Here is a 14770-nt window from a genome sequence, read left to right as displayed (position 1 = left end):
ACTGTATATAAATGTTACAATTACACATTTTACTTAGTACCACTATAATAGTGCTTAGAAACTAGCCTGCATTTTACGAATCTCCTTAGGCACAGAGAAGAGCAAAAACTATTTTCTAAATTCCCACATGTTATCCTGAATGATACCTTTAAATTCTTGGGTCCTGTTACATAATTCCCCATTTCATTATTTTAAAGTAGATGTTCCCTTAAAATTACATGAAGATTTTATTGTTAGTGGTGATTCTTTTTCCTGTTCAGAGAACAGTGATAATCTATATATTTCCTGTGTGTAGACATATATCAAAGACACTAATGTTAATGTTCTTTCACACTCAAAATATATAATCTAGCTTATAAGCCCTGTTGCTTATATTAGTTTATAATTTGTTTTTTCGTGAATTAGTTTAAATAAAACTTTTCAGCATCTTGTCCTGGTAAAGGGGACTGGATTATCAATGCTTCTAACTTTGAACTATACAGTTTATATTACTGTAATCATGATTTTAAATCACTCTCTAGACAAAAACAAGCTAGGTAGGTATTTTCTGAGAGAAAAATATCTTCTGTTCATCCGGGCTCTTTAAGTCATTTACGACTTACCTTCTGTAGGCCTTCATGAATGAGGTGACCTATGTCATCTATACTCCTTCCTAACCGTTTAGATAGATATGTGAAGATTGGATCTTCTTTAGGTAGTAGAGGTGCAGAAAGATTAACTCTCTCTTGTACACCCTGAAGAGAAGAAAAAATTGAAAAAAACAGAAAAAGGAGATTATAAGACATTAGAAATCACAAGTAATTTGGTATCTTATGGCATTTAATTTGAAGGAATTTTAAGAAATAGGAGATGTTTGTTAAATTATAAAGCTGTTTGGAAGGAGAGAAGAAAAAAGAGTATGTATAAGCAAGAGATTAAAGAAAAAAATGAAAACAAACAAAACCCCCCAAATTTCTCTACTTACTCGCAAGTGCTGAAAAGCATGTATACTATATGGAAGTTCTAGAATTTTAGTACAATCAGGCTGCTCAGGGTCTGGAGGGACAGGAGATTCTGTGTCTATATAATCTTCAGGGCTAAAATCAAGAGGCAAGAAGTAATGAATGAATGAAAAGCAAAGATATGTCCAATTTTTCCCTAATTAAATCATATTCTCATAGCATCTCACTTTACAACCAATATTAGTCAACATGCATACTTTTTTCGTAGAGCTGTTGTTAGAGCAAAATATTTTGAGAGTTCAACTTAAAGGAGATATATCAAAAGTTAGGGAGGGCCCGGGGTTCGACCCCTGGTCAGGGAACAAGATCCCACATGCATGCCGCAACTAAAAGATCGTGCACGCTGCAACAAAGATCCCGCGTGCCACAACTAAGACCCAGAGCAGCCAAATAAATTTAAAATAAAAATGGTTAGGGAGAAAATAGGTTAAGTCACAAACCGTTAAGACTGTGGACTCTGGACTTCCCCGGTGGTGCAGTGGTTAAGAATCTGCCTGCCAGTGCAGGGGACATGGGTTCGAGCCCTGGTCTGGGAAGATCCCACATGCCGCGGAGCAACTAAGCCTGTGCACCACAACTACTGAGCCTGTGCTCTAGAGCCCGCAAGCCACAACTACTGAAGCTCGCACGCCTAGAGCCTGTGCTCCACAACAAGAAGCCCGCGCACCGCCATGAAGAGTAGCCCCCGCTCGCCGCAACTAGAGAAAGCCCACGCGCAGCAACGAAGACACAACGCAGCCAAAAACAAACAAACAAATTAATTAATTAATTAAAAAAAACGACTGTGGACTTTTCATAAGCTAATATAACACTGCTCAACTCTTTGTAGAAATGTTAAACCAGTTTACACTTCTATATAGTCTTTCTACATTTTTACCAGTTATTGATTTTTAAACATTTTTTTTCAATTTGAGAGATGAAAAATATGTCTTAGTATGCACTTATTTGATCATTACTGAGAAATATTTTTTCCACATGTTTATTGGCCATTTGCATTTTTTTTTACCATAAATTGTTCAATTTTCTACTGTGGTATTAAATATTTTTAATTGATTTGTAAGAATTCTATACATAGTATACATTTTGAACTTTCAAATTTCAATAAAGTCATCAGTGATTGAAGCTTTTTCTCATTAGAGAAACAACTTCTAATTGATTCGAGAAAGGTCTGTTCAGGAAGACGTACTTTATGTTTGGAAAGAGAATTTCTTTACCTGATATCTTTGCTCTCCAAAGTTATGTATGTGCCATCATACAGATCTAGGTCCCCTAAGGGTACCTTGGCTTTGATGCAGTCTGGATCCTCTTTATTATGTCTCTGTTCCAGTCCTGTATCTCTGTCCTCATTCTCTTCTATATGAATTTTTTGAGCAACTAATTGCTTCTGTTGAGAAGAAAATAAGAACACAAATGGATTTTTCTAATATTTCAACCTAGATACCATGTAAGAGAAAGGAGAATTTAATGTGTTGAACAAGTCAGAGAATTCAAAATATGCCCTGGGTTACCTTAGTTGACATAAATAAGCTTCTCAAAACAGGTGTCCATATACAGAAAGTAACAGAACATGACATTTATAATACTGGCACATGAGTGCCTTATGATATGATCTCTGACTATCTATAAAGCTACATCTATCAACTTAACTGGCACAGAATAGCTCAGCAATTAGAAGTACCTTGAATTGTCCAAACATGTCATATTTCAGTCCTTCAAGACATCTAGTGCATTGATAGTGCTACCTGAAGTGACTAGTGTTCCAGGAGAATTCCTGCCACTGAAATTTTTTTTCTAAACATACAGAGGAATTACGTAACAGCCATGTTTCCACCACCCTATCTACCTTAACATTTGGCCATACTCCAGATTTTTCTAAAAGAAAAAAAAAATAGTTGAAGCCCCTCTTAACTGCCTTTGAGATCCCTCTCTCCCTTCCAAAAGTTACCACTATCCTGGGAATGCCCCTGTGGTCCAGCGGTTAGGACTTGGCGCTTTCACTGCCATGGCCTGGGTTCAATCTCTGGTTGGGGAACTAAGATCCCACAAGCTGCACGGCGCGGCCAAGAGAATAAATAAATAAATAAATAATTAAAAGAACAAAAGTTACCACTATCCTGAATGTTTTATGCATCATTTTCATGTATATTTTTATAAAATATTACTATATTGCCCTTATTCTCTTAAAATATTACTTTATATATATATATCTATAACTATATATCCAAAATCAACATATAGCATTGCTTTGCAAATTTTAAAATTTTATATAAATACTATCATACTGTATGTATCATTCGACAACTTTCTTTTTTTTAACTTAATATTATGTTTTTGAGATTTATCTACATTGGTCGGTATAGCTCTAAATTCTTCATTCTAATGGATGTATAAAAATGTATTTATTTTCCTGTAAACCATTAGGTTGCTTCTTTTTAAATATTTCTTGCTATTAAATGTGCTATGGTATTCTTATAAAACTGTCATTGTGTAAGAGTTCCAGTAGGGGGAAAAATAGTTCCAGTAGGGGGAAAAAGAGTTCCAGTAGGGGATTGTATGGGATACATTTTCAGTTTATTTAGTCACCATTGATCTGCTCTTCAAACTGGTTATAAAAACTAGAATTCTACCAACAGATTAGATAATATCCATCTCCCCATAAACTTACCAACATTTGGTTTTGTCCTACTTTTTTTTAAATTAAAAAAATTTTTTTTATACAGCAGGTTATTAGTCCTCAATTTTATACACATCAGTGGATACATGTCAATCCGAATCACCCAATTCAGCACACCACCATCACCACCCCGCCGCGGTTTTCCCCCCCTTGATGTCCATATGTTTGTTCTCTACATCTGTGTCTCAATTTCTGCCCTGCAAACCGGCTCATCTGTAACATTTTTCTAGGTTCCACATATATGCGTTAATATACGATATTTGTTTTTCTCTTTCTGACTTACTTCACTCTGTATGACAGTCTTTAAACCCATCCACGTCTCAACAAATGACTCAATTTCATTCCTTTTTATGGCTGAGTAATATTCCACTGTATATATGTACCACAACTTCTTTATCCATTCATCTGTCGATGGGCATTTAGGTTGCTTCCATGACCTGGCTAGTGTAAATAGTGCTGCAAGGAACACTGGGGTGCATGTGTCTTTTTTTTTTTTTTTAATATTTTACTTTAAAAAAATTTTTATTTATTTATTTATTTATGGCTGTGTTGGGTCTTCGTTTCTGTGTGAGGGCTTTCTCCAGCTGTGGCAAGTGGGGGCCACTCTTCATCACGGTGCGCGGGCCTCTCATTATCGCGGCCTCTCTTGTTGCGGAGCACAGGCTCCAGACGCGCAGGCTCAGTAATTGTGGCTCACGGGCCTAGTTGCTCCGCGGCATGTGGGATCTTCCCAGACCAGGGCTCGAACCCGTGTCCCCTGCATTGGCAGGCAGATTCTCAACCACTGCGCCACCAGGGAAGCCCGCATGTGTCTTTTTGAATTATGGTTTTCTCTGGGTGTATGCCCAGTAGTGGGATTGCTGGATCATATGGTAATTCTATTTTTAGATTTTTAAAGAATCTCCATACTGTTCTCCATAGTGGCTGTATCAATTTACATTCCCACCAACAGTGCAAGCAGGTTCCCTTTTCTCCACACCCTCTCCAGCATTTGTTCTTCGTAGATTTTCTGATGATGCCCATTCTAACTGGTGTGAGCTGATACCTCCTTGTAGTTTTGATTTGCATTTCTCTAATTATTAGTGATGTTGAGCAGCTTTTCATGTGCTTCTTGGCCATCTGTATGTCTTCTTTAGAGAAATGTCTATCTAGGTCTTCTGCACATTTTTGGATTGGGTTGTTTGTTTTTTTATTATTGAGCTGCATGAGCTGTTTATATATTTTGGAGATTAATCCTTTGTCCGTTGATTCGTTTGCAAATATTTTCTCCCATTATAGGGTTGTCTTTTCGTCTTGTTTATGGTTTCCTTTCCTGCGCAAAGGCTTTGAAGTTTCATTAGGTCCCATTTGTTTATTTTTGTTTTTATTTCCAGTACTCTAGGAGGTGGATCAAAAAAGATCTTGCTGTGATTTATGTCAAAGAGTTTTCTTCCTATGTTTTCCTCTAAGAGTTTTATAGTGTCCAGTCTTACACTTAGGTCTCAAATCCATTTTGAGTTTATTTTTGTGTATGGTGTTAGGGAGTGTTCTAATTTCATTCTTTTACATGTAGCTGTCCAGTTTTCCCAAAACCACTTATTGAAGAGACTGTCTTTTCTCCATTGTATGCCTTTGCCTCCTTTGTCATAGATTAGTTGACCATAGCTGCGTGGGTTTATCTCTGGGCTTTCTATCTTGTTCCATCGATCTATGCTTCTGTTTTTGTGCCAGTACCATATTGTCTTGATTACTGTAGCTTTGTAGTATAGTCTGAAGTTAGGGAGTCTGATTCCTCCAGCTCCGTTTTTTTCCCTCAAGACTGCTTTGGCTATTCGGGGTCTTTTGTGTCTCCATACAAATTGTAAGATTGTTTGTTCTAGTTCCGTAAAAAATGCCATTGGTAATTTGATAGGGGTTGCATTGTATCTGTAGATTGCTTTGGGTAGTATAGTCATTTTCACAATATTGAGTCTTCCAATCCAAGAACATGGTATATCTCTCCATCTGTAAGTATCATCTTTAATTTCTTTCATCAGTGTCTTATACTTTTCTGCATACAGGTCTTTTGTCTCCCTAGGTAGGTTTATTCCTAGGTATTTTATTCTTTTTGTTGCAATGGTAAATGGGAGTGTTTCCTTAATTTCTCTTTCAGATTTTTCATCATTCGTGTATAGGAATGCAAGAGATTTCTGTGCATTAATTATGTATCCTGCAACTTTACCAAATTCACTGATTAGCTCTAGTAGTTCTCTGATGGCATTTTTAGGATTCTCTACGTATAGTATCATGTCATCTGCAAACTGTGACAGTTTTACTTCTTCTTTTCCAATTTGTATTCCTTTTACTTCTTTTCCTTTTCTGATTGCCGTGGCTAGGACTTCCAAGACTATGTTCAATAACAGTGGTGAGAGTGGACATCCTTGTCTTGTTCCTGATCTTAGAGGAAATGCTTTCAGTTCTTCACCATTGAGAATGATGTTTGCTGTGGGTTTGTCGTATATGGCCTTTATTATGTTGAGGTAGGTTCCCTCTGTGCCCAGTTTCTGGAGAGTTTTTTATCATAAATGGGTGCTGAATTTTGTCAAAAGCTTTTTCTGCATCTATTGAGATGATCATATGGTTTTTATTCTTCAGTTTGTTAATATGGTGTATCACATTGATCGATTTGCATATATTGAAGAATCCTTGCATCCCTGGGATAAATCCCACTCGATCATGGTGTATGATCCTTTTAATGTGCTGTTGGATTCTGTTTGCTAGTATTTTGTTGAGGATTTTTGCATCTATATTCATCAGTGATATTGGTGTGTAATTTTCTTTTTTTGTAGTATCTTTGTCTGGTTTTGGTATCAGGGTGATGGTGGCCTCAGAGAATGAGTTTGAGAGTGTTCCTTCCTCTGCAGTTTTTTGGAAGAGTTTGAGAAGGATGGGTGTTAGCTCTTCTCTAAATGTTTGATAGAATTCACTTGTGAAGCCATCTGGTCCTGGATTTTTGTTTGATGGAAGATTTTTAATCACAGATTCAATTTCATTACTTGTGATTGGTCTGTTCATATTTTCTATTCCTTTCTGGTTCAGTCTTGGAAGGTTATACCTTTCTAGGAATTTGTCCATTTCTTCCAGGTTATCCATTTTATTGGCATAGAGTTGCTTTAGTAGTCTCTTAGGATGCTTTGTATTTCTGTGGTGTCTGTTGTAACTTCTCCTTTTTCATTTCTAATTTTATTGATTTGAGTCTTCTCTCTCTTTTTCTTGAAGAGTCTGGCTAATGGTTTATGAATTTTGTTTATCTTCTACAAGAACCAGCTTTTAGTTTTATTGATCTTTACTACTGTTTTTTTTTTTTGTTTCTATTTCCTTTTTTTCTGCTCTGATCTTTATGATTTCTTTCCTTCTGCTAACTTTGGGTTTTGTTTGTTCTTCTTTCTCTAGTTCCTTTAGGTGTAAGGTTAGATTGTTTATTTGAGATTTTTCTTGTTTCTTGAGGTAGGCTTGTATAGCTATAAACTTCCCTCTTAGAACTGCTTTTGCTGCATCCCATAGGTTTTGGATCGTCGTGTTTTCATTGTCATTTGTCTGTAGGTATTTTTTGATTTCCTCTTTGATTTCTTCAGTGATCTCTTGGTTATTTAGTAACGTGTTGCTTAGCCGCCACGTGTTTGTGTATTTTACGTCTTTTTCCATGTAATTCATTTCTAATCTCATAGCATTGTGGTCAGAAAAGATGCTTGATATGATTTCAATTTTCTTAAATTTACTGAGGCTTGATTTGTGACCCAAGATGTGATCTATCCTGGAGAATGTTCCGTGCATACTTGAGAAGAAAGTGTAATCTGCTGTTTTTGGATGGAATGTCCTATAAATATCGATTAAATCTATCTGGTCAATTGTGTCATTTAAAGCTTCTGTTTCCTTATTTATTTTCATTTTGGATGATCTGTCCATTGGTGTAAGTGAGGTGTTAAAGTCCCCCACTAGTATTGTGTTACTGTTGATTTCCTCTTTTATAGCTGTTAGCAGCTGCCTTATGTATTGAGGTGCTCCTATGTTGGGTGCACATATTTATAATTGTTATATCTTCTTGCATTGATCCCTTGATCATTAGGTAGTGTCCTTCCTTGTCTCTTGTAACATTCTTTATTTTAAAGTCTATTTTATCTGATATGAGTATTGCTACTCCAGCTTTCTTTTGATTTCCATTTGCATGGAATATCTTTTTCTATCCTCTCACTTTCAGTCTGTATGTGTCCCTAGGTCTGATGTGGGTCTCTTGTAGACAGCATATATGTGGGTCTTGTTTTTGTATCCATTCAGTGAGCCTGTGTCTTTTGGTTGGAGCATTTAATCCATTCACGTTTAAGGTAATTATCGATATGTATGTTCCTTTGACCATTTTCTTAATTGTTTCGGGTTTGTTTTTGTAGGTCCTTTTCTTCTCTTGTGTTTCCCACTTAGAGAAGTTCCTTTAGCATTTGTTGTAGAGCTGGTTTGGTGGTGCTGAATTCTCTTAGTTTTTGCTTGTCTGTAAAGCTTTTGATTTCTCCATCGAATCTGAATGAGATCCTTGCCGGGTAGAGTAATCTTGGTTGTAGTTTCTTCCCTTTCATCACTTTAAGTATATCGTGGCACTCCCTTCTGGCTTGTAGACTCTCTGCTGAGAAATCAGTTGTTAACCTTATGGGAGTTCCCTTGTATGTTATTTGTCATTTTTCCCTTGCTGCTTTCAATAATTTTTCTTTGTCTTTAATTTTTCCTAATTTGATTACTATGTGTCTCGGTGTGTTTCTCCTTGGGTTTATCCTGTATGGGACTCGCTGTACTTCCTGCACTTGGGTGGCTATTTCCTTTCCCATGTTAGGGAAGTTTTCAACTGTAATCTCTTCAAATATTTTCTCTGGTCCTGTCTCTCTCTCTCTTCTCCTTCTGGGACCCCTATAATGCGAATGTTGTTGTGTTTAATGTTGTCCCAGAGGTCCTTTAGGCTGTCTTCCTTTCTTTTCATTCTTTTTTCTTTATTCTGTTCCACAGCAGTGAATTCCACCATTTTGTCTTCCACGTCACTTATCCGTTCTTCTGCCTCAGTTATTCTGCTATTGATTCCTTCTCATGTAGTTTTCATTTCAGTTATTGTATTTTTCATCTCTGTTTGTGTGTTCTTTAATTCTTCTACGTCTTTGTTAAACATTTCTTGCATCTTCTCGATTTTTGCCTCCATTCTTTTTCGAGGTCCTGGGTCATCTTCATTATCATTATTCTGAAATCTTTTTCTGGAAGGTTGCCTATCTCCACTTCATTTAGTTGTTTTTCTGGGGTTTTATCTTGTTCCTTTATCTGGTACATAGCCCTCTGCCTTTTCATCTTGTCCATCTTTCTGTGAATGTGGTTTTTGTTCTACAGGCTGCAGGACTGTAGTTCTTCTTGGTTCTGCTGTCTGCCCTCTGTGTCCTACTTTTTAATTTATGTCAATCTCATGGGTATGAAATGTTATCTTGTTATAATTATTGGGGTAGACTGTATTACTATTAACAAATTTGTGCCCCTCCTTACAAAAGAATTCTACATCACTGTTCTGCTGGACTCAGATGTGACCGATACGACTTCCTTTGGCCAATGTAACATGAGAAGCGTCATCTGAGCCTTCTAGAGGGAAGCATTTTTAGAGCCAGTGTATGCTTCACCATGTTCTTTCTTTTCCCTCAGGTACTGAGAATGGCAATATCCAGGCTGTTGTAGGTATATTTCTCATATGTACTATACAGCTAAACTAAATAAGAAATCCAATCTGATTGTCCCAGTTTTAATCAGTTTGTTTAATCTGTTTATATTTATTGTGATTGCTGATCTTATGGATTTATTTCAACCATATTATTTTGGGTTTTCTGTTTATCTTACTTTTTCTTTGCTGCTTTTTTCTCATTTCCTGCCTGATACACTTTTGATACACTTTCTACATTCACTCCCCTCCTCCTGTATCTTCTCTTTGTTTGTAGTTTTGAAAACTATAGAGTGCATTTCTATTATTTTGGTTACTGTCCTTACTCTTTTTTTGGTTAAGTTTTTCATCAGTAAATATTTCAGTATGATTCTGAAAGATTGTCTTCTTAAAAAAATAATACCACAACACCATTATCACACGCAAAAAATAGTAATTCCTTAATATTAAATATCCAGTCTGTGTTCATTCCCAACTGTTTCTTCCCTCTTTATTTTAAAATACAATTTGTTTGAGTCAAAAGGTCCACACACACTGCAATTGGTTAATTTGTCTCTTAAGTCTCCTTTAATCTTCCGGTTAACCCTCTATTTCCTTTTTTTTAATCCTTGTAATTTATTTGAAAAGAAATTGGGTCACTTATCCTGTAGAGTTTATTACTCTACAAGATTTTACTGACTGCATCCCACAGGTTTAACATGTTCCTCTGTCCTCTGTATTTCCTGAATACTGACACCAGGATCCAGGGGTTCTTAACTTTTTCATGTCATGGACTTCTTTGGCAGTCTGATGAAACCTAAAGATCCTTTCTTAGAATAATCTTTTAAATACACAGAATATATAAAATGACAAAAGAAACCAATTATAGTGAAAAGCAAATTATACTGTGGTTTGATTAGATTTATATTTCTTTTGGCAAGACTTCTGAAAGGCAGCAATATTCTTAAATTTTTAATATGTATACCTATACATTTTCCAACAGGATTTTAATTTATTCAGTTATTTTTGCCTCCTGAACATAACAAAAGAGTTAACATGCTTTAAATAATCATTGAGCATGCACCAACCCACCTACAGACTGATAATTTTATTTAGTTTTACCTTTTAAACACAGAAAATAAATAAATAAATTTAGCAACTTTTTCATCAATGTTTTTACTCACCATTACACATCCTATGCACTTCCACTGGATTTACTTTTCTTCTTGCAGAAGTACATCTTTAATTTTTTTTTTTTTAAGTGAGGGTCTGTGGTTAGTAAACTGTCTGTGTATGTCAGAAAACTGCTTTGTCCTCACTCTTGAATGATGGTTTAAGAGAATATAAAATATTATAAAGAATACAAAATTCTAGACTTAACACTTTGATGGTATTCCTCCACTGTCTTCTGGTACCTAAGAAGTCATCCAGTTGTCACTACTTTGTAGATAAACTGTATTATCTAGTCTCATGGCTTTATGTCTATGTCAATGCATAACGAATTTATCTCTCTAGCTCAGACCTTTACCCAGTAGTCCACACTAGAAGAACCAACTCCTCACTCAGTGTCTCCACTTAGATGCCTAAAAGGTATCTGAAACTTAATATACCGAAGCTAAACTCCTCCCCAGTCTACACCTCCTTCAGTCTTCTATATCTCAGCTAATGCCAACTCCATCCAACGTCAATTGCTCAGGTCAAAAATCTTGGAATCATCCTTCACCCCCTCTCCCTATCTGTCTGTCTCTTCCCAACTACTCCATGATCATCTCCTGTGTCTAACAGTTTTGTAGTTGCTTCCAGGTTCTATCCAGATCCCAAGCCCAAAATCACATTACATAATTTTAGTTTAGAGTTTCTACTCCCAAGTAATATTTTACCCTGAAATGGTGTTCAGTAAATTGAAGATGAAATTATTGAACCACTGGATCGTTTGGTTTGTTTTTTGGTCATTAGGTTTTGTTTTTTCTTCCTGCTTTTTTTTTTTTTCCACCAGACTCTTTTCAAGTTCCATCCTAGTCTTCGAGCAGTAGTGAATTTGGTTATCTTCCTTTATCTTGCACGAAATATTGTCATCCCCTTTATTCCACAGAAATGAACCACCAGACACCAGAGCCTGTTCCTGGCCTTTGAGACCAGCAGGTTTACAGTTTCAGCTACATTCTCAACTTAGTGTTTTGTTCCATTTCTGGTCTATGGAGATATTTATGTTGTGTTTAGGCCTGACTATATTTTATTTTGATTTCTGTTTTGTTTTTTATCTGTCATTGCTACGTATATGAAGCAGGAGTAAAAACTAAGTACTAAGTATAGACTCATTACACTACCTTAACCAAAAATTGGAGTCAATATTTTTCATTTGCATTTTCAATGACTTGGTAAATGGCATTTTCCCCCTACACATACTCTAATTTAATTCTCCTTTCTTTATATTAAATAATACTGCCGCTTAGAGAGATAACAATAAACATACATAATGGTGTCTATGCATCTGAAAATAAAAACTACTTTCTGCACCACTGCATCTTTCTGAACACTGTGTTTAAGCTTCCCAGCATGGAGCCCAATAAATATATCTATTGTCTTTTTCCTAGTATTCATAAAAATCAACATTTCCAAATTTATAAGTGACAAAACTGGTAGGAACAAGGTGAGATACTATTTAAAAAATGGTGAGGTATTCAAGTTTTATAAATATTCCTAAAGTGCTACTACCTATACATAGCTGGTTAGTATGTACTATAAGCTCCTCCTTCTTAATTTACAGAAATTTTTAAAATATACAATTATAACTACTGCTGCTGATAGATGTACTAGTTTGAATTTATATAAGTGAAATTCAGAACTTTTACATTAACTAGAAAATGAACGGCTACTTGGTTTTACCTTTGGTTTAAGCCAAGAGATAAGGCATTTGCCTCTGGTTCTGCCATAACTTGTTTTGTGAAAATCAGGCAATTCACTATCTTTAGGTCTAATTGTTTCCTTGCTTCTAAAATGAGGATGACCTTTATGATTCCTTCTAGCGCTCAAAGACTCTGACTCTTATTATTCCCAATAAATTTCTAAATCTCATTTTGCAAATTGGGTTACTTTTTCTGCAACTTAAAGTTTCCTTAAAATTTGGATTCAATTTACACTGTAACTTTTAAGAACAGGTTTTATGAGAGAAAAAAGAAACTTTTTTAAATAGTTAATACTCTTTGCTACTATGAAAAATCAGTTTATGAAAATCAATGATGAAACAAAAAGGTCAGATTTTATTAGCACTAATAAATATCACGTTTTCAAGGTGTGGGAAAAGAATTTGAAAAAGAACAGCTATATGTATATGTATAACTGAATCACTCTGCTGTACACCTGAAACTGACACAACATTGTTAATCAACTATACTCCAATATAAAATAAAAATGAAAAAAGAAGTTTTCAAGATGCAAAGTGATGAATGCTTTTCACTTCAATCATAAGAACACAAAATACCAAGACCCTAGTTTTTACTAGCTGGGAATTAACAAAATTATATTTTTATGGGGTATTCAAACCATTCTTCCTTTTGATATTTTACCCAAATTCTCCTTCCAAGAATATCCTGAGATAATTCCTTTCCATGGAAACTTTGTTCAAGGATATAGTGAGTCAAGAACGAGGCATAAAAGAGAAAAACAAATATCATATATTAACACATACATGTGGAATCTAGAAAAATGGTACAGATGAACCGGTTTACAAGGAAGAAATAGAGACCTATGTAGAGGACAAACGTATGGACACCAAGGGGGGAAAGTGGGGCAGAGGGGTGGTTGGTGGTTGTGGGATGAATTGGGCGATTGGGATTGCCATGTATACATTAATATGTAAAAAATAGATAACTAATAAGAACCTGCTGTATTAAAAAAATAAATAAAAAGTAATCATAAAAAAATAAAACAAAAACAAAAATGAGGCATAAAACCCAGGCTCTGGTAGTCTGTTTCTCTTACTATTGCTCAAATGGCATTCTGATTTAAAAAAAAAAAAAAAAAAAAAGAAAAGGACCATCTAAAAGTTGAATATTCCTGTAAAAGTCAGAAGATTTAAGAAATAACAGGCTTTACTTGTTCTTTGAACACAACAGCTCCTGTGAAATGCAACAAGTATCAGCTGCTTATCACATGTCCAGTTGCCTCACCTCCAATTCTTTGAGGTAGTTAACTGTTGTTTCTTGTCTCATTAATATGACTAAGTCATGGGGATGCTTCAAGTTCATAGGTGAATCCACCTGCAAGCAAGCAAACAGTAGATAAATAAAGCTCAGATTTCATTAACGTTTGTTTGGATATGCCTTAAATTACTGTTCAATCACCATTATAATCAGTGTTAGGTGCTCAGTAAACTCAAGCGGTATTTCAAAAGTGATCACATGTAAATTTCGGCAAACAGAATGAGAGGTTCAATAGCTGTCCCTTGAACTCCAACTTGAAAGAGCAAGCTTTCAAAGTGAATATTCTGACTTGACTAGTCATGTAAGAAATATTCAAGAAGAGAAGTATTTGGAAATGAATGATAAATTCCTTAAAATATATTTTATACCTATACTAATAAAAATAGATTGCTTTGTCTTGATAGCACATTCCATATCTGAACAGGTCTGGCGGCAATAAAAGGAAAAATACGAAAAGCATCTATTTTTGCAGGCTATTTGCAGAAGCCGTAATTCAGAGATAATATAAAATAACCTTGAGACTTACAGTTTACAATTCTTGTTTCTGAATCATAAACAAGCAACTATGTTGTTGAATATGTAGGAAAAATGAACCCTCATATGCTGGTAGCAGGCTTATAAACTTATTATTTGGAGGGTTCTTTGACAACATATATCAAAATTTTAAAAGTACATACCCTTTGACCTAGGAATATAAATTCTAGGAAACTATCCTATAGGCATTCTTTAAACAAGTGGGCAAAGATATATACAAGGATGCTCACTATATTACCTTTAGCTGCAAAACATGAACAAACAAAAGACCCAACAAACCTAAGTCCAGCAATGAGGGAACAGGGAAATCCACTGTCCCGTGGAATGGGATACAGAAAAATGAGATCTACTATCATGGAAAGATGTTCACAATGTATAATTAACTAAAAGTAATGAAGAATAATAAGTATGCTATACTTTTTTAAATAAATTACATTTTTATAGATATAGATGTATACATGTCTGTATATGTAGAAAACTAAGTTGGTTTACAGTGATTTCTTTTGGGAAGTGGAATTAAGAAGAGAGGTACATTCGTATCTTTTACTTTATACACTTGTATATTTTTAAATTGTCTATAATACACACATAATATGTTTATAATAAGGAAAAAACAACACATACACACACACGGGGTTTTTTGAATTTCAAGAAAATCTAAGACAGTGGCCTTGGAGTCTAGGAGATG

At 35.2% G+C, this 14770-nt stretch overlaps 1 protein-coding gene across 7 annotated transcripts in view; it reads right to left on the bottom strand.

The window, feature by feature from the left end:
- TTC17 (tetratricopeptide repeat domain 17) overlaps positions 1-14770 on the bottom strand; it is a 153604-nt gene that overhangs the window by 118901 nt on the left and 19933 nt on the right. For all 7 annotated transcript variants that reach the window (XR_014250250.1, XM_082410417.1, XM_082410419.1 and 4 more), the window contains 4 exons: positions 13516-13605; positions 2216-2385; positions 965-1076; positions 603-734 (listed from right to left, as the gene is read on the bottom strand). Coding sequence is in view for 6 of the 7 variants with exons in the window: in XM_082410417.1 (XP_082266543.1) it covers positions 603-734; positions 965-1076; positions 2216-2385; positions 13516-13605 (504 nt within the window). In the remaining variant the exon portion in view is untranslated. The remainder of the gene's footprint in view (positions 1-602; positions 735-964; positions 1077-2215; positions 2386-13515; positions 13606-14770) is intronic.

This window comes from Balaenoptera physalus, assembly GCF_965194825.1.
Source record: "Balaenoptera physalus genome assembly, chromosome: 10".
NCBI lineage: Eukaryota > Metazoa > Chordata > Mammalia > Artiodactyla > Balaenopteridae > Balaenoptera > Balaenoptera physalus.
The sequence above is the reverse complement of the archived record's forward strand: the minus strand, read 5'-3'. Positions and strand labels throughout refer to the sequence as shown.